This window comes from Hypanus sabinus, chromosome 1, assembly GCF_030144855.1.
Source record: "Hypanus sabinus isolate sHypSab1 chromosome 1, sHypSab1.hap1, whole genome shotgun sequence".
Taxonomy (NCBI): domain Eukaryota; kingdom Metazoa; phylum Chordata; class Chondrichthyes; order Myliobatiformes; family Dasyatidae; genus Hypanus; species Hypanus sabinus.
Genome location: NC_082706.1, coordinates 61,530,957 through 61,552,736, shown reverse-complemented (window position 1 = coordinate 61,552,736; position 21,780 = coordinate 61,530,957). Strand labels below are relative to the sequence as shown.

General features: G+C 44.8%; 1 protein-coding gene across 3 annotated transcripts; it reads right to left on the bottom strand.

Moving 5' to 3' along the window:
* Positions 1-2,447: 2,447 nt before the first annotated feature.
* Positions 2,448-19,664, bottom strand: LOC132394315 (zinc finger protein 239-like). Of its 3 annotated transcripts, XM_059970307.1 has the most exons (3): positions 19,356-19,664; positions 18,597-18,806; positions 2,448-10,608 (listed from the first exon to the last, which is right to left on the bottom strand). In XM_059970307.1, exon 3 carries the CDS (start codon positions 10,366-10,368, stop codon positions 9,232-9,234), a length of 1,137 nt encoding a protein of 378 aa, XP_059826290.1. In that variant the 5' UTR covers positions 10,369-10,608; positions 18,597-18,806; positions 19,356-19,664; the 3' UTR covers positions 2,448-9,231. The 3 variants fall into 3 exon arrangements, with proteins under 3 accessions (XP_059826290.1, XP_059826307.1, XP_059826298.1); XM_059970324.1 differs by lacking the exon at positions 18,597-18,806; XM_059970315.1 differs by lacking the exons at positions 18,597-18,806; positions 19,356-19,664 and adding an exon at positions 16,337-16,432.
* Positions 19,665-21,780: the final 2,116 nt, after the last annotated feature.

The window sequence follows — 21,780 nt, the reverse complement described above, 5'->3', positions numbered from 1 at the left end:
TCATTCTTGAAACATCATTACTAACCCTGCCACAATCTCTTCCGTCACTTCTTTCAGAACTCTGTGATGTACATCTGGTCCAGGTGACGTATTTACCTTCAGGCCTTTCTGTTTCCCCAGTACCTGCTCCTGTGTAATGTAACTTTACATTCTTCTGACCACTGACATCTGGACTTCCACTGCCTGTGTCTTCTATAGTGAAAACTGATGCAGAATACTTATTCAGTTCATCTGCCAACTCATTGTCCCCCATTACTGCCCCTCCAGCCTCGTTTTCCAGTGGTCCGATATCCACTCTTGCCTCTCCTTTACACGTTATCTATCAGAAGATACATTTGGTATCCTCTTTCATATTACTGGCTACCTTAACTTCGCATTCCATATTTCCCTTTATTACTTTCTTAGTTCGCTTTTGTTGCTTTTTAAAAGCTTCCTAATCCCCCAACACTGCACCAATGTCTGATCTGTTGTATGCCCCCTCTTTGGCTGTTATTTTGGCTTTGCCTTCTGATTAACTACAATTGTGTCATCTTGTCTTTAGAATACTTCTTCCTCTTTAGTTCACATGGTTTATCCTGTGCCTTCCGAATTGCTTCCAGAAATTCCAGCTATTCTGTCGTCATCCCTGCCAGTGTTCTTTTCTAAACTATTTTGACCAGTTCTTCTCTCTGTAATACTCTTTATTCTATGGTTGCACTGACACATCTCACTTTAGCTTCTCCTTCTCAAATTTCAGGATGAATTCCTATAAGTTAAGATCACTTGCCCCCGTGGGTTCTTTCACTTTAAGTGCACTAATTAATTCTTGTTCATTGCACAACACCCAATCGAGAATAGCTGATCCCCAGCTGGGCTCAACTAGGGGCAGCTCTAAAAAGCCATCTTGTGGGCATTCTTGGAAATTCTCCTCTTGTGATCCTGCACCTACCTGATTTTCCCAATATATCAACATGACTATATCTCATAGTTGTTGTAACATTGCTGTTTTGGCATGCATTTTCTTTCTCCCGTTATAATTTGTGGATAATATACCTACTAGAGTTCGGGGAAATCCAGAAAAATCCCATCAGGGTCTTTTCACCATTGCTGTTTCTTAGTTCTACCCTCAATGACTCAACACCTTCCAACCGTATGCCACCTCTTTCTAATGATTTGTCTTTATTTTTTACCAACAGAGGCACACCATCCTCTCTCCCTACTTGCGTGTCCTTTCAATAAACATATAAGTATCTGGGACACTAGCAAATGCTGGAAGTCTGGAGAAATACACACAAAGTGCTGGAGGAGCTCAGCAAGTCAGGCAGCATCTGAGGATGAGAATCATGGTTTTCGGCCAAGATCGTTCATCAGAACTCTTGACACCCAGCTATCTGGGAAACCAAAAACAATGAAAATAGAAAAATAGTGCAAAAAGGAAAACTTTTAACAACATTTACTTCAAGGCTTAAGAACATTTGCCAAGCAGATATCCATGGTATAACAAATAGAACAGAGAAAATGGAAATATGCAGCACATTACAGGCTCTTTGTCCCACATTGCTCTGCCTGCCATGTAATCTACTTTAGAAGCTACGGAGAATTTTGCTGCCACGTTGCCCTTTATTTTTCTAAGCTCCATGTACCTATCTAAGAGTCTCTGAAAACACCGTATAGTATATACCTCTACCTCCTTATCCCACAGTGCATTCCACGCACCTACCATGCTCTTTGTGAAAAAAAAGTACCTTTTATATTCCCTTTGTACCCATTTCCAGGCACCATGAAATCACGCTCCCACGTGTTAGCCATTTCAACCATGGGAAAAAAATCCTCTGGATGTCCACGTGATCAATGACTTAACCACAGGATCAATGCCTACAACAAAGGCAATAAACACTTCTGCTATACCCATAGTAACGTATTCCTTCGCAAAGTATCTCGGCCCCATTTCATTCGGGAAACTTTACAAATGAAAATAAAAACCAAAATGACAAATTTGGAAAAGACTACTTACACACAAACACACTTAGATTAACACTACCGAGGACAGAAGGAGGAAAAGCTATAAAAGACGTTAAAAAACACCGAACAGTCTGATAAGATTTCTAAAGTATATATGTTCATAGAAAATAAATAGGATTTTGAACACCATGCAGGTATATGCAATTCTGATAAGAAGTACAGACCAGAAAACTTAAATGAGAGGCAAAATTAAAAAAAAATATTCATCACTGTGGAAAAAAAAGTTAACCAGTGGAATGAGTATGACCCTCCAAGGGAGACATCCCAATGATCTGAGCAGGCGAGATGCACCCGACTCAGATTTGGAGATGACTTTGCAAAACAGGGGTTCTAGGACAAGATGGTAAACATTTTAAAAAATCAAAAAGTACATAAGAAACAAACCAGGCAATAAATGCAGAAAATGCCAAGAAAAACCAGACACGATCCAACACATTCTGGGATTCTGTAGCAGTTTTACTCGATCTGACCAATTACGCAAGTAGAATCAAGTGGCAAATAGCATTCACCAAAATCTCGCTTTAAAATACAAACTCATGAATGCCCTCCATCAGTTCATAAAGGTACCACAAATTCAAGCATGATCCAGTTTTAGAGTCAAAATCTAACAAATTATATGATAATCAATACATTTTTACAGATAGGACAATCCACAATAACCATCTGTATATAATAGACAATAGGCGCAGAAGTAGACAATTCGGCCCCTCGAGCCTGCACTGCCATTTTGAGATCATGGCTGATCAACTACTATCAATACCCGGTTCCTGCCTTGTCCCCATATCCCTTGTCCCCTATCCATAATATACCTATCTAGCTCCTTCTTGAAAGTAACCTGAGAATTGGCCGCCACTACCTTCCGCGGCAGTGCATTCCAGACCCCCACAAGTCTCTGGGAGAAGAAGGTCTTCCTTAACTCTGTCCTAAATGACCTACCCCTTATTCTCAAACCATGCCCTCTGGTACTGGACTCTCCCAGCATCTGGAACATATTTCCTGCCTCGATCTTGTCCAATCCCTTAATAATCTTATATGTTTCACCCAGATCCCTTCTCAATCTCCTTAATTCCAGCGTGTACAAGCCCAGCCTCTCTAAACTCTCTGTGTAAGACAGTCCAGACATCCCAGGAATTAACCTCGTGAATCTACGCTACACTTCCTCTACAGCCAGGATGTCCTTCCTTAACCCTGGAGACCAAAACTGTACAGAATACTCCAGGTGTGGTCTCACCAGGGCTCTGTACTATTGCAAGAGGATTTCCTTGCTCTTGTACTCAATTCCCTTTGTAATAAAGGCCAACATTCCATTAGCCTTTTTCACTGCCTGCTGCACTTGCTCATTCACCTTCAGTGACTGATGAACAAGGACTCCTAGATCTCTTTGTATTTCTCCCTTACCCAACTCTACACCGTTCAGATAATAATCTGCCTTCCTGTTCTTACTCCCAAAGTGGATAACCCCACACTTATTCACATTAAACGTCATCTGCCAAATATCTGCCCACTCACCCAGCCTATCCAAGACACCCTGAATTCTCCTAACATCCTTATCACATGGCACACTGCCACCCAGCTTAGTGTCATCAGCAAATTTGCTGAAGTTATTCTCAATGCCTTCATCTAAATCGTTAACGGAAATGGTAAACAGCTGTGGTCCCAATACCGAGCCCTGTGGCACCCCACTAGTCACCACCTGCCATTCCGAGAAACACTCATTCACTGCTACCCTTTGCTTTCTATCTGCCAACCAGTTTCCTATCCATGTCAATGTCTTCCCCCCGATGCCCTGAGCTTTGATTTTACACACCAATCTCCTATGTGGGACCTTATCAAATGCCTTCTGAAAATCGAGATACACTACATCCACTGGATCTCCCCCGTCCAACTTCCTGGTTACATCCTCGAAAAACTCGAACAGCTTAGGCAAGCATGATTTACCTGTGGCCCCTGGCTCGGCCCAATCCTATCACTGCTATCTAGATATGCCACTATTTCATCCTTAATAATGGACTCTAGCATCTTCCCCACCACCGATGTCAGGCTGACAGGTCGATAGTTCTCTGTTTTCTCCCGCCCTCCTTTCTTAAAAAGTGGGATAACATTAGCCATTCTCCAATCCTCAGGAACTGATCCTGAATCTAAGGAACATTGGAAAATGATGACCAATGCATCCGCAATTTTCAGGGCCACTTCCTTTAGTACCCTAGGATGCAGACCATCTGGACCTGGTGATTTGCCAGCCTTCAGTCCCATCAGTCTTCTCATCACCGTTTCCTGCCTAATGTCAATCTGTTTCATTTCCTCTGTTACCCTATGCCCTTGGCCCATCCATACATCTGGGAGATTGCTTGTGTCTTCCTTAGTGAAAACAGATCTAAAGTACTGATTAAATTCTTCTACCATTTCTCAGTTTCCCATAACAATTTCACCCAATTCATTCTTCAAGGGCCCAACATTGATCTTAACTATCTTCTTTCTCTTCACATACCTAAAAAAGCTTTTGCTATCTTCCTTTATATTCCTGGCTAGCTTGCGTTCGTACCTCATTTTTCTCCCCGTATTGCCTTTTTAGTTAAGTTCTGTTGTTCCTTAAAAACTTCCCAATCATCTGTCCTCCCACTCACCTTAGCTCTGTCATACTTCCTTTTTTTTAATGCTATGCAATCCCTGACTTCCTTTGTCAACCACTGTGGCCCCTTTCCCCACTTTGAATCCTTCCTTCTATGGGGGATGAACTGATTTTGCACCTTGTGCATTATTCCCAAGAATACCTGCTATTGCTGATCCACTGCCTTTTCTGCTAGGCTATCCGTCCAGTCAACTTTGGCCAGCTCCTCCCTCATGGCTCCATAGTTTCCCCTGTTCAACTGCAACACTGACACCTCCGAGCTGCCCTTATCCTTCTCAAATTTCAGATAAAAACATCATATTATCATCACTACCTCCTAATGGTTCCTTTACTGCAAGGTCGCTTATCAAATCCTGTTCATTACATAACACTAAATCCAGAATAGTCGTGTCCCTGGTCGGCTCTCTTACAAGCTGTTCCAAGAATGCATCCCGTATGCACTCTACAAACTCCCTATCCTGTGGTCCAGCACCAACCTGATTCTCCCAGTTCACCTGCATGTTGAAATCCCCCGTAACTACTGCGAGATTACCTTTGCCACATGCCAATGTTCACTCTCTATTCAACTTGCACCCAATATCCATGCTACTGTTTGGTGGCCTGTAGACAACACCCATTTGGGTCCTTTTGCCCTTACTGTTCCTCAGATCTATCCACACAGACTCTACGTCTCCTGACCCTATGTCCCCCCTTGCAAAGGACTTAATCTCATTCTTCACCAACAGGGCCACCCCACCCCCTCTGCCCACATTTCTGTCCCTACGATAGGACGTATACCCTTGTACATTCATTTCCCAGGTCTGATCTCCCTGCAGCCATGTCTCCGTTATCCCAACAACATCATAGTTACCCATTCGCACCTGGGCTTCAAGCCCATCCGCCTTATTTCTGACACTTCGTGCATTCAGATATAGAATTTTCAGCCCATTTCCCCTCTCTCTGTTTGAATCGCTGCGTATTGTGCTTAACCCAGCTCCCGAACTCCCATCGGGCTACACACCCCTAGAATTTTGTTGTCCTTCCTAAATTTACTTATTCTTTCAACACATTTAACTCCATATTCCGTCAGACCATCCCTCTGTACATGTGTCCTCCTTATCACTTGTTCTGGCTCACCTTTCTCTACCACACACTTAATATTCCGGATCCGTGTCGTCCCCACCTGTCCTTTATTCTTCCTCTCGATATCCTCTCTCATATTTTGGATCCCCGACCTCTGCAAATTTAGTTTAAACCCCCCCCCCCCCCCAAGAAGCACTACCAAACTTCCCTGCAAGAATGTCAGTACTGCTCCAGTTCAGGTGTAAACCGTCCCTTCGGAACAGATCCCACCTTCCCTGGAACAAAGCGCAATTATGTACAAACCTGAAGCCCTCCCTCCTGCACCATCCTCTCAGCCACGTATTAATCTTTATAATCTTTCTGTTCCTGGCCTCACTCGCACGTGGCACAGGTAGCAATCCTGAGATTGTTACCATGGAGGTCCTGCTCTTCAGCTTCGCACCTAACTCCCCGAACTCCCTATGCAGGACCCCCTCACTCATCCTACCCACGTCATTGGTCCCGACATGGACCACAGCATCTGGATTCTTGCCCTCCCTGTTATTATTGGACAAACAACAGGATCAACTCCCTCCATCGATAAAACCATTCCCATCACACACATTTTCCTCGACCAGTGGAGCACCTGAACACAGGCATTGTTTGTGTCATCAGTCAATCAAAATATTTCCTCTATTTATCAGCTTCCAAATGTTGCTGCTCTGTCATATGTTGCCACACTCGGCTGCTGATTCCCTTCTCATCATAAGTTTTTATCTCTACCATTGTCCAGAGCCCCAAACTCTGCCTCTGGTTTCTGATCCTGCTTTGTTGAACATCCAACTGATGGTTTCCCATCCTCTTTGAGTTTTTAGAGGACAGTGGTCTTTTCAGCAACCCTTTAGAAGCAGGGAAAATGATCCATAATGTAGAAATGAGTCATGAGTAAGGAGATTAACTCCCAATATCCTTCTTCCTCAGCCCAGAGACTAGAGGGGCAAAGAACATCTCAGGCAGAACTGCAGTCATCTTGACTTCTTCAGTCTGCAGAAAATTCAATGGAAACCTCTTCACCCACAGGCTGGTGACTATTTGGAACCCATCACCACAGGGAGAGTGAGAGATGAGCAAAAGGGGAGGGCTGTCATGGAACAGAATCACAGGCAGGGTCCAACTGGCCTGAGTTGATTCTCAACTGTACACAGTGTGTTATAAATTCTTTCAGTACCAGAGACAAAGTTCAAAATAGAACTTATTTATTTGTCTCAGATCCATAATATTAAACACGTCTTATTAAAGCTGAAAATGCAGCAGGAGAAACTCCTCCCATGCCCAGTGTCCAGGGCGCAGAACTGGGTGTTGTGATCAGCAGCAATAACTGCAGAGTTCGGCACCAACAGTCAATCTAAAAATCGCATCCAGCAAAGGTGATGAACAAATATCTAGCATGCAGCTTATTGAAACTCTCTCCCGAGTGTGAACCTGGTAGTGTGTCACAAGTATAATATGCTGTAAGGTTTCACTGCTGATATAATGGCCTATCTGTAATGTTTCACTGCTACGGTAATGATTTCTCTGCAGCAGCAATGCTTAAGTTATGACTAGAGATAACAGGGTTTTGGAATGTGGGGCTATTCAATGACAGAAATGTTTTTCTTTCGTGTGAGTCTGGACTGGAGATTTTTACGGTCTTTTTGCCAGGGAGAGATGAGAAGACGCGAATGGAGAGAGTGGGCTCATTTTCTTTGTTTTCTTTACTAACCCTATAGTCAAAGTAAGAATTATACATCTTAACTGTTTAATCACAAATTGTGTACTGTTTGTTATTTCAGGGTACACATTGTGCAGCATCCACCCCAACGAGGTTTCTTAAGTTTGGCTGGGCTGGGGGGCTATCACCTACTATACAGGCAGTCTTTGGGTTACGAACGTCTGACTTTCAGACAACTCGTACTTATGAACGGACTGCCATAAAGCCTATCATAATAAAAATACATCAGCTTGAGGAAGGAGAACACCTTCCGCCATTTTATATCGGATCACGTTGCCGTTAACATTGTATTGAGTGTGTAACTTTTATTTGGCTTAAATTGTTCTTATCAAGATTCAACTTGACCCCCTTTTTCTAGTCAGGACTTCCCCCACTTGTCCCATTTAACCTGTCTCAGTATGCATGGACTTTAGGACCCGGGGCAGCTTAGGACTCACCACCAGCAGCTGCTTCTGAATCTGCAGTGTTTCTGTTCCGTTGACGGACGCGGTAAACAAGATAAAATAATGGATCAATAATTCCCATCTCATGTTTATCTCACTCTCTGCACATTACATTTACAGGGACTTTACTATGTGTGTGTAACCATGCATCTGAAGTGTAAATCCGATGTAAGTGCTGATGATGCATCAAAGAAAAGGAAAATGATCATGATTGAAAATAAAGTGGAAATAATAAAGCGATTGGAAAGAGGTGAAACACCATCGGTCTTTGGAAAAGCATTAGGCTACTACCCTGCCCCAATGAAAGTTATAATTAATACTAAGCAATGCAGCGGTTTAATTATTGAAATGGAAAGGCGATTGATAATTCGGCTAGATGATCAAAATCAGTGTAATTTGCCTATTAGCCTTACTTAAGTGCAAGAAAGAGTTGGAAACCTTTTCAATGATTTAAAACATAGGTGTCAAACTCAAGGCCCGTGGGCCATATCCGGCCCTGCGTACAATTATATCTGGCCCGCGAGATCATTTTAGATAGATCTATTATTTCAATTATTAATGGCCCGGCGATATGAAACCTATGATTGTAAGTTAATACCAATCATAAAAATAATGCTTGCTTAGCAGTCTTCTTCATAAGAAATGGAATTTGTGATGTGAAACACTTTGTAGTTATAGCAGAGACTGAGACACATGAGAACAGGCTGAAAAAACGGAGGCAATGAAAGCTGTGTTTGCACACGCCCGACTGATCCAGCCCGCATGAAACTGCATTTTGCCCAATCTGGCCCGTGACTTAAAATGAGTTTGACACCCCTGATTTAAAAGCTGCACGTGTAGTAAGTGTAGGTGATTGTGATGAAGAACTTGTTGCCAGTAGCGGTTGGTTCAATTGTTTCAAAGTGAGTGCAAATTTACATAATATTAAAGTGCAAAGTGAAGCAGTGAGTGCCGATGTAAGTAGTATGAGTGATTTTCCTTAAATGTTGAAGAAGAGTATTGAGGAGGAGGTCCAAATACTTAATGTAGATGAGACTGGCTTATGCCTGAAAGGACCTACATTTCAAAACAGAAAAAAGGTACACCAGGGCATAAGGCATCAAGTCATAGGCTAACCTGTTCACACTTACATACAATTCTGATTTAAAGACAGACTTCGGAACAGATCTCGTTCATAACCCGGGGACTGCCTATGTTAAACTGTTAGCCAAAGTGAGAGTTACATAAGGTTAAATGACTGAGTGAATCGCTTCCCAGTGTTGTCAGATGAACAACCTCTCCCCAGTGTGAACTCAATGATGCACATTTGGTTCATCTGGCTGAGAGAATCTCTTCCCAAAGTCTGATCAGGAGATTGGCCTCAATCCAGTGTGAACTCGCTGGTGTCTCTGTAGGTTGGATGACCGAGTGAATCCCTTCCCACAGACTGAGCAGGTGAATGGCCTCTCCCCGGTGTGAACTGACTTGTGTACCAGTAAGTCAGATGACCGAGTGAATCCCTTCCCGCAGTCTGAGCAGGTGAATGGTCTCTCTCCAGTGTGAACTCGCTGATGTACCTTCATTTTAGATGAGCAACTGAATCCCTTCCCACAGTCAGAGCAGGTGAACGGCCTCTCCCCAGTGTGAACTTGCTGATGTAACTTCAGATGAGATGACTGAGTGAATTCTTTCCCACAGTCCGAGCAGGTGAATGGCCTCTCCCCAGTGTGAACTCGCTGATGTAACTTCAGTTGAGATGACTGAGTGAATCCTTTTCCACAGTCTGAGCAGGTGAACGGCCTCTCCCCAGTGTGATCTCGCTGATGTACCTTCAGTTGAGATGACTGAGTGAATCCCTTCCCACAGTCTGAGCAGGTGAATGGCCGCTCCCCGGTGTGAACTCGCAGATGTATCTTCAGTTGAGATAATGAAGTGAATCCCTTCCCACAGTCTGAGCAGGTGAACGGCCACTCTCCAGTATGAACTGACTGGTGTGCTTGTAGGTTAGCTAACTGTGTGAATCTTTTCCCACAGTCTGAGCAGGTGAATGGCCTCTCCCCGGTGTGAACTTGCTGATGTACTTTCAGTTGAGATGATTCAGTGAATCCCTTTCCGCAGTCTGAGCAGGTGAACGGCCTCTCTCCAGTATGAATTCGCTGATGTGCCTTCAGATTAGATGAGCAAGTGAATCCTTTCCCACAGTCTGAGCAGGTGAACGGCCTCTCTCCAGTGTGAATTCGCTGATGTACCTTCAGATTAGATGAGCAAGTGAATCCTTTCCCACAGTCTGAGCAGGTGAATGGCCTCTCCCCAGTGTGAACTGACTGGTGTACCAGCAATTCAGATGACCGAGTGAATTGCTTCCCACAGTTTGAGCAGGTGAACAACCTCTCTCCAGAGTGAACTCGCAGATGTACCTTCAGTTTAGATGACTTAGTGAATCTCTTCCCACAGTCCAAGCAGGTAAATGGTATCTCCCTGGTATGAACTTGCTGGTGTGCCATTAGGGTGGATGACCGAAAGAATCCTTTCCAACAGACTCAGCAGGTGAATAGCCGCTCTCCTGTGTGAACTTGCTGATGTACCTTCAGTTGAGATCACTGGATAAATCCATTACCACTGTTTCAGCAGGAAGAATGATTGAGTGAATCCCTTGCTCCACTTCTGAAATATCTGGACAGATTCAGCAGAACTGGAGTGCTGTGTTTGAGATCCCCGTAGACAAATTCCTTGTCATTTTTAACCTGTAAAAAGATTTTAAAAATCCATCAGTGGATGTAGGACAACATTTCAGATGAGATCACTTGAGTTGTCAAGGTGTGATCTGCCATCACACCTTGCCAACTGTGAAGTTCAAACCAAGCTGGAGAGAGATATCATCTTCTAACTGGGCACAGTGTTGGTATCTGGAATGACCATCAAATTCCTATTCCCCTCTACCTTGCATTCCAGACCTAACCAGTTCCCCTCTACCACCACTCTCCTCTGTCTGGCGGAATTAGTTCTTATTCTCAATAATTTCTCCTTTGGCTCCTCCCACTTCCTCCAAAGCAAAGGTGTAGCCATGGGCACCCACATGGATCCCAGTTTTGCCTGCCTTTTTGTTGGCTTTGTGGAACAGTCTATGTTCCAAGTCTATATGGGTATCCACGCCCCTTTTTTCCTTCGCTACATTGATGACTGCATCGATGCTGCCACCTGCATGCATGCTGAGCTTGTTGACTTCATTAACTTTGCCTCCAACTTTCACCCTGCCCTCAAATTTACCTGGTCCATTTCCGACACCTCCAATGGGATCCCACTACCAAGCACATCTTTCCCTCCCCCCCCCACTTCTGCTTTCCACAGGGGTTGCTCCCTATGCAACTCCCTAGTCCACTCGTCCCCCCCATCCCTTCCCACCGATCTCCCACCTGTCACTTATCCTTGTAAGCTGAACAAGTCCTACACCTGCCCTTACACTTCCTCTCTCACCACCATTCAGGGCCCCAGACAGTCCTTCCGGGTGAGGCGACACTTCACCTGTGAGTCGGCTGGTGTGGTATACTGGTCTGGTGCTCCTGGTGTGGCCTTTTATATATTGGCGAGACCCGACGCAGACTGGGAGACCATTTCGCGGAACACCTATGCTCGGTCTGCCAGAAAAAGCAGGATCTCCAAGTGGTCACACATTTTAATTCCACGTCCCATTCCCATTCTGATATGTCTATCCATGGCCTCCTCTACTGTCAAGATGAAGCCACACTCAGGTTGGAGGAACAACACCTTATATACTGGCTGGGTAGCCTCCAACTTGATGGCATGAACACTGACTTCTCTAACTTCCGTTAATGCCCCTCCTCCCCTTCTTACCCCATCACTGATATATTTAGTTGTTTGTTTTTTTCTCTCTCTCTGCCCATCACTCTACCTGCTCTGCATCTCCCTCTGGTGCTCCCTTCCCACTTTCTTTCTCCCTATGCCTCCCGTCCCATGATCCTTTCCCCTCTCCAGCTTGTATCACTTTCACCAATCACCTTCCCAGCTCTTAGCTTCATCCCACCCCCTCTGGTCCTCTTCTATCATTTTGCATTTCCCCCGTCCCTCCTACTTTCAAATCTCTTAGTAACTTTCCTTTCCACTAGTCCTGACAAAGGTTCTCCACCTGAAAAATCGACAGTGGTTCTCCCTATAGATGCTGTGTGGCCTGCTGTGTTCCACCAGCATTTTGTGTGTGTTGTTTCAATTTCCAGCATCTGCAGATTTCCTCGTGTTTGCTCATCAAATTCTCTGATGCTTTTCCTGACTCTATAAGAATGGGGCATTTGTGTCATCTCCAATCTGTGACTTGGCTCAGTTTGACTCTCTCTGTTGGTATTATTCCCTGTTCCCACTGAGCTGCACCGATTCCTGGCCCCACAGTAACTGAAATACTCTCACACAAATAGCCAGCAGTGCACTCCACGCACCCACCACTCTCTGTGTGAAAAACTTACCCCTGACATCCCTCGGTATCTATTTCTAAGCACCTTTAAACTATGACCCCCTCATGCCATTTCAGCCCTGGGGGAAAAAAACCTCTTGCTATCCACACAATCAATGCCACTCATCATTTTATACACCTAAAAAAGGCTCTAAACATAAACCAGGAAATTATACATTGCTTTGAGGATTTGTTACAAGTGTACACAATTATGAGGGTATAGATAGGGTAAATGCATACAGCTTTTTCCACTGAGGTTGGGTGGGATGACAACCAGAGGTCATGGGTAAGTGGAGAAGGTGAAAATTTACTGGAAGCATTTGGAAAAGCTTTTTCCTGAAAGGGTTGTGAGAGTGTGGAATGAGAAGCCCGCACAAGTGCTGAATATGAGCTCGGTTTCACCATTTAAAGGAAGTTTGGATGGGAGCCTGGATGGTAGGGGCATGGAGGATTGTGGTCCCGATGCAGGTAGTTACATTAGATAGCTTAAATGTTTTCTTGGCATTGACTAGATGGGCCAAATAGCCTGTTTCTGTACTGAACTTCCTCATGTTTCTACGGCAGAGAAACTGGCCAAACTTGTTTGGAAGGAAAAAGGTAGGAGTGACAACAGAGTAGCAATGGCTGGAGTTTCTGGGAGCAATTAGGAAGCTGAGTGATCAATACATCCCAAACAAGCTGAAGCATTGGAAAGACAGGAGGACACAACCATGGCTGAAATGAGAACCCAAAGCTAACATAAAAGCCAAAGAGAGGGCCAATAAAAGAGCAAAAACTATTGGGAAGCATTTAGAAACCAACAGAAGACAAGTAAAAGAAAAGTCAGCAGAGCTCAGAGCATGGAATTATAATATAGTAGACTTGGTGGCACCCAAAAGTCTGAGGCATTTAGACAAGCAAAATATCCACGGCTTCAATATCTCTTGAAAACCAAGGTTCCCTGTACCAGTTACCTTTCACACTTATATTTCAGCAGGCACATATAAAGTCTACACCCTCTAAATTTCACTTCTGAAGGCCTCCCACTTCCCAAGTACTGTATTCCTTTGCCAGAAAACAGCCTGTCCCAAACCACAGTTGTCAGATCCTTTCTGATACCATCAAAATTGACCTTTCTCTAATTTACAATTTCAATCCATGGTCCAGACCTCTATTTTTCCATATTTACTTTGAATCTCATGGCATTATGATCACTAATTTCTGTCATCAGCCCTGGATCATTTACTAACAGGTTATTGCACACTTCTATGTTGGGAATTCTATGTACTGATTAAGGGCAAATTTGAGAAACTCTACCCCATGTAGTACTTTTACAGCATGGGAGTCCCAGTCAACATATGGAAAGTTAAAATCACTTCCTGCATCAACCTTTGTTTCTTGGCGTGGTCTGTGATCTCTCTACAAATTTGTTCCTCTAAATCCATAGAACCATATGACCATAGGACAAAGGAGCAGAAGTCAGCCATTCGGCCCATTATGTCTGCTCTGCCATTTCATCATGAGCTGATGCAATCTCCCCTTTAGTCCCATTCCCCCACCTTCTCAAATCCCTCAGACTATTGGGTGCCACCAAGTCCCAATAATGGCTACAATATCATAATTCCCTGTCCTGGACTCGTCTGGCTTTCCTACAATGCTTCTTGCACTGTGATATACACAGCTCAGCACATTCATCGCACTATGCTCAACCTTTTGAATGCTGACTCTGTCTGAGGTCTGAACAACATCTGACTGGTGTCAGGAAAACAAACTGTCCCTCATTGTCACAAAAACAAAGGAGCTGATCGTGGGCTACAAGAGGAATGAAGACAGGCTAACCCCGATTAACATCAATAGGTCTGGGGTTGAGAGAGTGAACAGCTTTAAGTTCCTCAGCATAAACATCACCGAGGAACTCACATGGTCTGTACATACCGGCTGTGTTGTGAAAAGATCACAGTAGCACCTCTTTCACTTCAGACGGTAGAAGAAGTTTGGGATGAGGCCAGTAATCCTAAGAGCTTTCTACAGGGACACAATTGAGAGCACCCTGACTGGCTGCATCACTGCCTGGTATGGTAACTGTATTTACCTTAATCACAGGACCCTGCAGAGAGTGGTGCAGACAGCTCTGCGCATCTGTAAATGTGAACTTCCCACTATTCAGGACATTTACAGAGACAGGTGTGTAAAAAGGGTCCTAAGGATACTGGGGACCCAATTCACCACAACCACAAGCTGTTCCTGCTGCTACCATCCAGGAAACGGTAGCACAGCAAAAGAACCAACAGGCTCCGGGACATCATCTTCTACCAGGCCATCAGACTGATTAATTCATACAGACACAATTCCATTTCTATGTTCTTTTAACTGTCCTATATACAAACTATTTATTATAAATTACTATAAGTTACACATTGCATATTGGACACGTAACATAAAGACTTCTACTCCTCATGTATATAAAGAATGTATATAATAAAGTTAATTCAATTTAATTCACCCTCTCCACTATCTGTTTTGTCATTCCTGCTCCCATTCCCCCTACAACTTATTTTGACCACATCCCTCTCCCCCTACACTAGCACTAGCAAGCCTTACCACAAGGATACCAGTCCCCTCTTGTTCTGTTCCCCTAACTAACGAATCCCTTATCACCCCTTTGACTGTCCTGGGCCAGGTAATCCCCCCTAACAATTTCTAAAGTGGTCTTCCTGCTGTTGTACAGGAGGGCAACAAGAGTACTCAATGATTGCTATTTAAACTCATTAACCCTTCCTGACTCTCACCCAGTTTCCTGTGTCCTGAACTTTGGGTGTAACTCACCTCTCTTCATGTCATATCTATCACCCCCTCCAACTCCTGGATGATCCAGAATTCATCAATTTCAAGTTCCAACTCCTTAAAGTGCAGGATTACAAGCTGCAGCTGGATGCACATCTTGTCGGTGAGGGCATCAGGGACACTGGAGGTCTCCCCACCTTCCCACCAATGTCCCTTCTAATTTGAAATAACCAGTGTGAACATAAAACTTGTGCTGTGCATTTTTTTACCCAGTGACAACATGTGCACTGTAAATTATAGATACATATAATTTATTTATTTATTTATTTATTTTAAACAGCTAGCAAATTACTGTCAATAAGAACTTTGATCTCCTCTGGGTTTGACCAAGTTCATCTGCACTCTCATACAACCTCTATAGAAGGCCTGTAGCGGGTAATGAAGGATTTTGTCACCAGAGCTTTTGCACACCATGTATATGTGATTTGCTTGCTAAATGACGTTTAAAAAAAGTCAGATTTCCAAATATCACTCCACTTCTTCCCACTTGCAAATTCTCCAGCAACTTTTGCATCACCATAATACAACCAGGTAACACCAGTCCCTGTATTGTACATAAATATTTTCCCTGAACCCTCCCCCAAGTGACTGACGATGGATAATTCATTGACGGCAATGCCAATGCATATGAAGGGAAGAGCAGCAGTCTGTCTCACTGGAGTCTGGCACAGTTGCGCAGGGCTAAGGATTTTGATATAATTATCTTCCCCGATAGAATGCGTCGAAACATGTTCTCACGGGTAGAAAGGTCCAAAACAAGAGGAGATAGAAAAAGCAACACACACAAAATGCTGCAGGAATTCAGTAGGCCAGGCAGCATCTACGGAAAAGAGTACCAGTGCTGAGTTGCTCCTGCATTTTGTGTGTGTTGTCTGGATTTCCAGCATCTGCAGATTTTCTCTTGTTTGTGATTGGAGGTAGAGGAAAAATGATTTTATCAATTCGTGATGTGAAAGGTTCTGTTCCCTTTCTCCGAGTTCCGAATCTTTGCATTTAGATAGCTGGAACTCAGCTCTGTCTGAGAGATCAATCGGCCTGAAACTCCCCGGGACCCGAGTACGGATGGTGCGGCTGAGAGAGAGGGAAGTGGATAAAACAGTCTTGGGATTGCGGTTCAAGGTGTCCGAAAATCACAACAATTGTCCCGAAGTCGGTGTTGATATATTTGCCTGGAGATCATCCCTTACCTGACCGATCCTACCGAGGTTTATTGTGTACTGCGCGCATGCGTGATATTCGGGCGCAGCGGCAACCTTGACGCCTGCGCATTTGATCAATGCTTCAGCGACGGGGAAATTTTTGACGCATGGCTTTATGGGTAATCACGGTGCCATTAAAGGTTTCAGCAAGACCCGGTTCCATGTTCATACGTCTTTTTTTTGGGTGTAGAGAAAACTCAGCAACTGTTTAAAAGCAGAACGCGGCTCCCATAAACAATATATTCCATATCAACAGGTGTTCCGTGTATCTAATACCAAAGTACAATCCTCTTACAAAGCAAACACGAGGAAATCTGCAGATGCTGGAAATTCAAACAACACACAGAAAATGCTGGTGGAACACAGCAGACCAGGCAGCATCTATAAGGAGAAGCACTGTCCATGTTTCGGGGCGAGACCCTTCGTAAGGACGGAAAGATTCTGGAGAAAAATTCACTGATGTCTGATGTGTGAAGTTAATTTTCCACTCTGTCTGGAACATCCGTTCCTTCATTCCGGTTCTGTGACCCACGGTAATAGAATTCTCATGCAGGGGAAACATTCTCCCAGCAATTGGTCTGAATGATCTGAATGAATATATCAATTTTCATCTCAGCTCCGGAGAGTACAGGCCCATCTCACGCACTCTCCACTCACACAGCCAGCCTGCCATCCTGGGAAGCAGTTAGTCGGTGAGAAGAACACTCGTCGCACTCGCTCTGCTGCAGGGATAACCTTCCTGATGAAATGTGAACAGACCTGGAAATAACATTCAAGGTGCATTCTCACCAGAGCACCGTAAGACATTTCCAGTAAGACATCTCTACCCCTTTTCTCCAATCTCGCTGCATCACAGGACAATAGATAGTTTGCCTTCCTAATTACCTGCAATACCTGAATGTCAATTTGCAGTAGTTTCTTTACAAGGATCCCCGTGTATATATCACTATGTCACCTACTTTGCTCCTCTCGCAGTGGATGGCATCCCATTTCCCCACATTCTGTCCATCTGCCATATCCTCAGTCATTCACTTCTGTCTGCATCAGAAACTCTCCCTACATCCTTCTCGCTTTTGACCCTCCCACCCAGCTCTGTAACAGCAGAGACATGGATTTTATCCCACATGCAATTCACTGAAGTAGACCGTGAACAGGTGTGGGCTCGGACCAAATTCTGTGTCATCCGATTGGTCAGAGCTTTCCAAGATTGACAATGGCCCGTTTATTCCCTCTCTCTACCTTGGACCCGCTAGCTACCTCTTAGTCCACACAAGTGCATTACCCAGAATCACAGATCCTTATCAGTACTACTCTTAAATTCCAGCAACACCACATTCATCAGTTTCCAATCTTCCGATCTGTTTCGCCTTTCCTGAACCCACACTGACTCTGTCACCTGTTGTTTCTGTCCTCCTAGACCTGTGAGTGGGGATGTAGGGTCTGTTTCTGTCTGTCTGCCTGTAATACACTGTGATACTGAACCCGACAGAAAGACTGACCGTCTGTGGTTCAGTGTAACAGTGGTATTGGAAATATATATCTGGGTTGGGCTCTGTGCGGGACTTAGAGTCTGCTGTCGCAGACTGTGGAACTGATGAGCTGTCGGTCACTCTGTGCTCTGTAATGCACCTTGTGCGTGAGAGAGCAGTGGCTTATCTGTAACTTATGCCTCTACAGGAAGGAATATCGGAGTTGCTTGAAGTATTAGCTTGTGGGTAGGAAAAGAAAACTGGGTCAGTGAGGGGGAGGCAAAAATCAGACGGTTGGGTGAATCGTGTGTGTGGGCGCGAACGCGGCAGGACGGGAGTTGAAGGATTGAGGGACAATTCAAAATGAGAAACCGCATGGGAAAAAGTTGGTGTTTGGTCGGTGATGGTGTGAACTCCGTTTTTATAGATGGACTTTTAGCCAACAAAAATATGGTATCTCAGCATGTGTCTGCTCCGTGACGAAGCTGAGTCTTTGCCATTAGAGCTTCGCCATTCTTTTTTCACCAAATCAATCGCTGCTGATGTAATGCCGAAGAATTTTGATTACTTGTCCACAACCGCACAATATTCATATGGGTGACAATGGTGATGAATTAAAGTGTTTGTTCAAGTAACTGTAACTAGGAAAGTGAATCAGGTGTATAACCGTATCTCTGGAGACAGATCCTCTGTATAAATTAGGGTTGTTTTGAATGCATCAGCTCATAGTGTCTGCCAGAGCTGTGAATTCAGGAGCAAAAGAAGACAGAGATTCTCACTTAAATAGTGTATCCGGTCATCACGCGGATACAAGAGGTTTACAATGCTTTTATTTCAGCCTTTGGATTTCCCGGTAAGGCGCGAAGTCTGTCGGAAGGAATTGAAGCTTAATTCGACTGTTGTGGCTGCCTGCCATCGTCGCATGTCCTCTCCCAGTCTTCTGTATTTCAGGAGTTGTATGCAAACACCGGAACTGTGGATTCTTGGATCTGGATTAAGGAAACAAACACTGCAGGAATTTATCGAATCGGCCAACATCTGTGGAATTCGACGTGTCAGGCATGGTTCTTTCAACTATTTGTGTTCTATAATATGATTTACGGGTCTCTGTGTTTTTGGTCTTGTAGCAACTGCACTGAATTTACAAATATTGTATTAACACGGCCGCGGAGATTATACCACTTGATTGTCTGCAATTGTATTGTTACGGACCAGCAACAATGAAAATATAATTGAGACAGGGTTTTTTATAACAAATAAAACATTTATTAAACACTGCTAAAAAAAACAAAAGTAAACAAACGCTAATTTAATCGGAAATCGCTTGTTGTGCGGCAGCTTGAACAGTTCTTAAAGCGAGAATGCAAAAACAGATCTTAGAAGTAGTAATGCGAAAGTCCAAGGTTTACACAGTACTTAGGAGAGGCTTTCCTTGGAATAATAAATTCTCTTTCGTGGCGTTACTGCTGATCCCAGCGACGTATGCTTTGCCGAGGGATTTACGATTGAAGGAAATAACACGGCTTAAAGGCACTGACCTTTTCTTGGCGAAACTCTGCATCAAACTCTGTGCTCTTTTTTGGCAAAGCAGGAGTTAACACGGACACAGGTTACTAATTCCTTGTGCGAAGATTAAACAAAGGTTCTTCACAGACGACATCAGCTTTCTTCGATCTTTCAGCTTCCCGAACTTCGACGAATCTTCACTCTCCAACTACTTTAACTGGCAGTATTGTAGCAAAACTGCCGGCAATAACCTTTGACTTAAGGCAAAAAGTAAAACTCCACTTTTAAACGAAACTGCGTCATAATATCGGAATACGCAGCAACATGGAGACTCCACCGAATTCAACCACGAACTGCCCACATCACAGGGCGGCGTTCTCCTATTATACCCTGTTGAGAAACTATCACATGACCTCTCACTGGCGGGAAAATGACGACACTCCGCCATCACAAGACCATTACCTCATGCCCAGCATAGCCTCAATTACATCATGGTCACGTGACAGGTACAAGATTCCCACGGGTACGTAACGGTATGTTTGCGATTTTCTGAGTTTGGGGTTATGATTAAACCATCGACTGGCAGTGACACTTTAATAAATGTGAGTTCTATGTTTCGAATTGTATTTTTTTTTGTTTTAGAAAATGTGTGCGCTGTGACTGAACATAAAGAAACTGATGAAGTCGTTTCTGAGTCAATCAACAGAACCGACATGTTGCTTCATAGTTATCAATACTGTGAGATGTATTCACTAATATCTACACTTGACACTCTTACAGACATCTGACTACGACACCGAGCTTGCTGCTGGACGTTGACTTCCTCTCCCCGGCTTCCCGGTGTTGCATTCAGCGGGAAGCGTCATGGGTGTCTGTGAGGTTGTGACAGATTGCACAGCCGGATGGGATCAGTCAGTGTTCTGCTGGGGAAGCCTAAGAGTTCGGCTGGTCTCAGAAGGAGAGTTAATTCATGCGTGAATAAACGGAAGGCAGCAGTGCATTTGTTAGTGTTGTATTTACAGGATGTTTGAGTGAATCCTCTGTTTCACAATAGGAGGTGACAGTCTGAAAATGACTGTTTCCTTGTGTGAAGTAAGTCTGCAAGAACTGATGTGAATTTCAGAAGCTGCGACTGATTCCGAAATTGCATGGTGCTATTGCATGCAGGTAACGGCCACCTTTACCCCCTTCCCTCTGTTATTTAGAATATTTGATAAGGATTTTCACTCTGACAATTACCTGTTTATTCAGCACACGCCAGTTCCCTCCGAAGGTAGAAAATTGCAAGCTTGTGGCGACCCACTTCTCAGAGCACTCGAACCGGCTCACAAAATGGCGCGCGCCGGCAGGCCTTCTTCATCAGCGAGGGGAGAAGCCCGCGCGTGGGAAGGGACTGTGAATACGCGCCCCCTATAGCATTCCCGCCCGGGGAGGGCGGAAACGGGAAGGCTTTAAAGCGAAGCCGCGAAGTTTGAATAAATCTGTTACGCAACTGCAACTCACTGTCTGCGTGTCGTTATACCTGCGCTGTGTGTAACACACCACTACAATTGGTGACCGCGACGGCCCAAACGATATTTGGACCGTCTGTTCATGCAGTTTCGTTAAAACTGCCAAGCTTCTGGACGCTGCGACCTCACCTGCGGTTCCAACAAGCAGAAGCCGATTTCCACTTTCGGCAGGTAACCTCGGATTCCGCACGTTACTACTACGTGGTGAGCTCCCTCGACCAGGAGACAGCCGCCCAGGTAGCGGAGTTCATACAGTCGCCCCCGGAGGACGGCAAATACACAGAATTCAAAGCCCTGCTCATAAGGACTTTTGGACTCTCACGGCGCGAGCGTGCTGCCCGCTTACTGCACCCGGACGGTTTGGGAGACAGGCAGCCGTCGGCATTAATGAACGAGGTGCTGGCCCTGGCTGAAGGACTCAAGCTCTGCCTCATGTTTGAACAGGCGTGGCGGCCCGGGCAGATGTGCTGTGGAAAGCCAAGAAGGAGAGTGGGGCGTCCGTCGCACAGATCACCAAGCCACGCGCACAACAGCAGACCAGACCAGGCCCGACAGCAGAGCCCACAAAACCCAGAGGCAGAGGTGCGGAGGCCAACGAACAATGGTGCTTCTCCCACCGCTGTAGCCCGCCCTGCAACTTCCCGGGAAACACCAGGGCCAGCCGCCGCTGATGGCTACGGCGGCTGGCCATCGGGATAGCCTCCTGTATGTCTGGAACAAACAGTCGGGACGCCGCTTTTTGGTCGATACCGGAGTCGAGATCAGCGTTTTACCTCCGACGAGTTACGACACCCGCAACAGAAAACCGGGACCCACACCGAGGACCGCAAATGGCAGTACAATACGGACCTACGGCTCCCGTACGGTGCGGCTACAGTTCGGCTCCTGCCGTTTCCCGTAGAACTTATCACTGGCCGCCGTGGCCCAACCACTCTTGGGGGCGGAT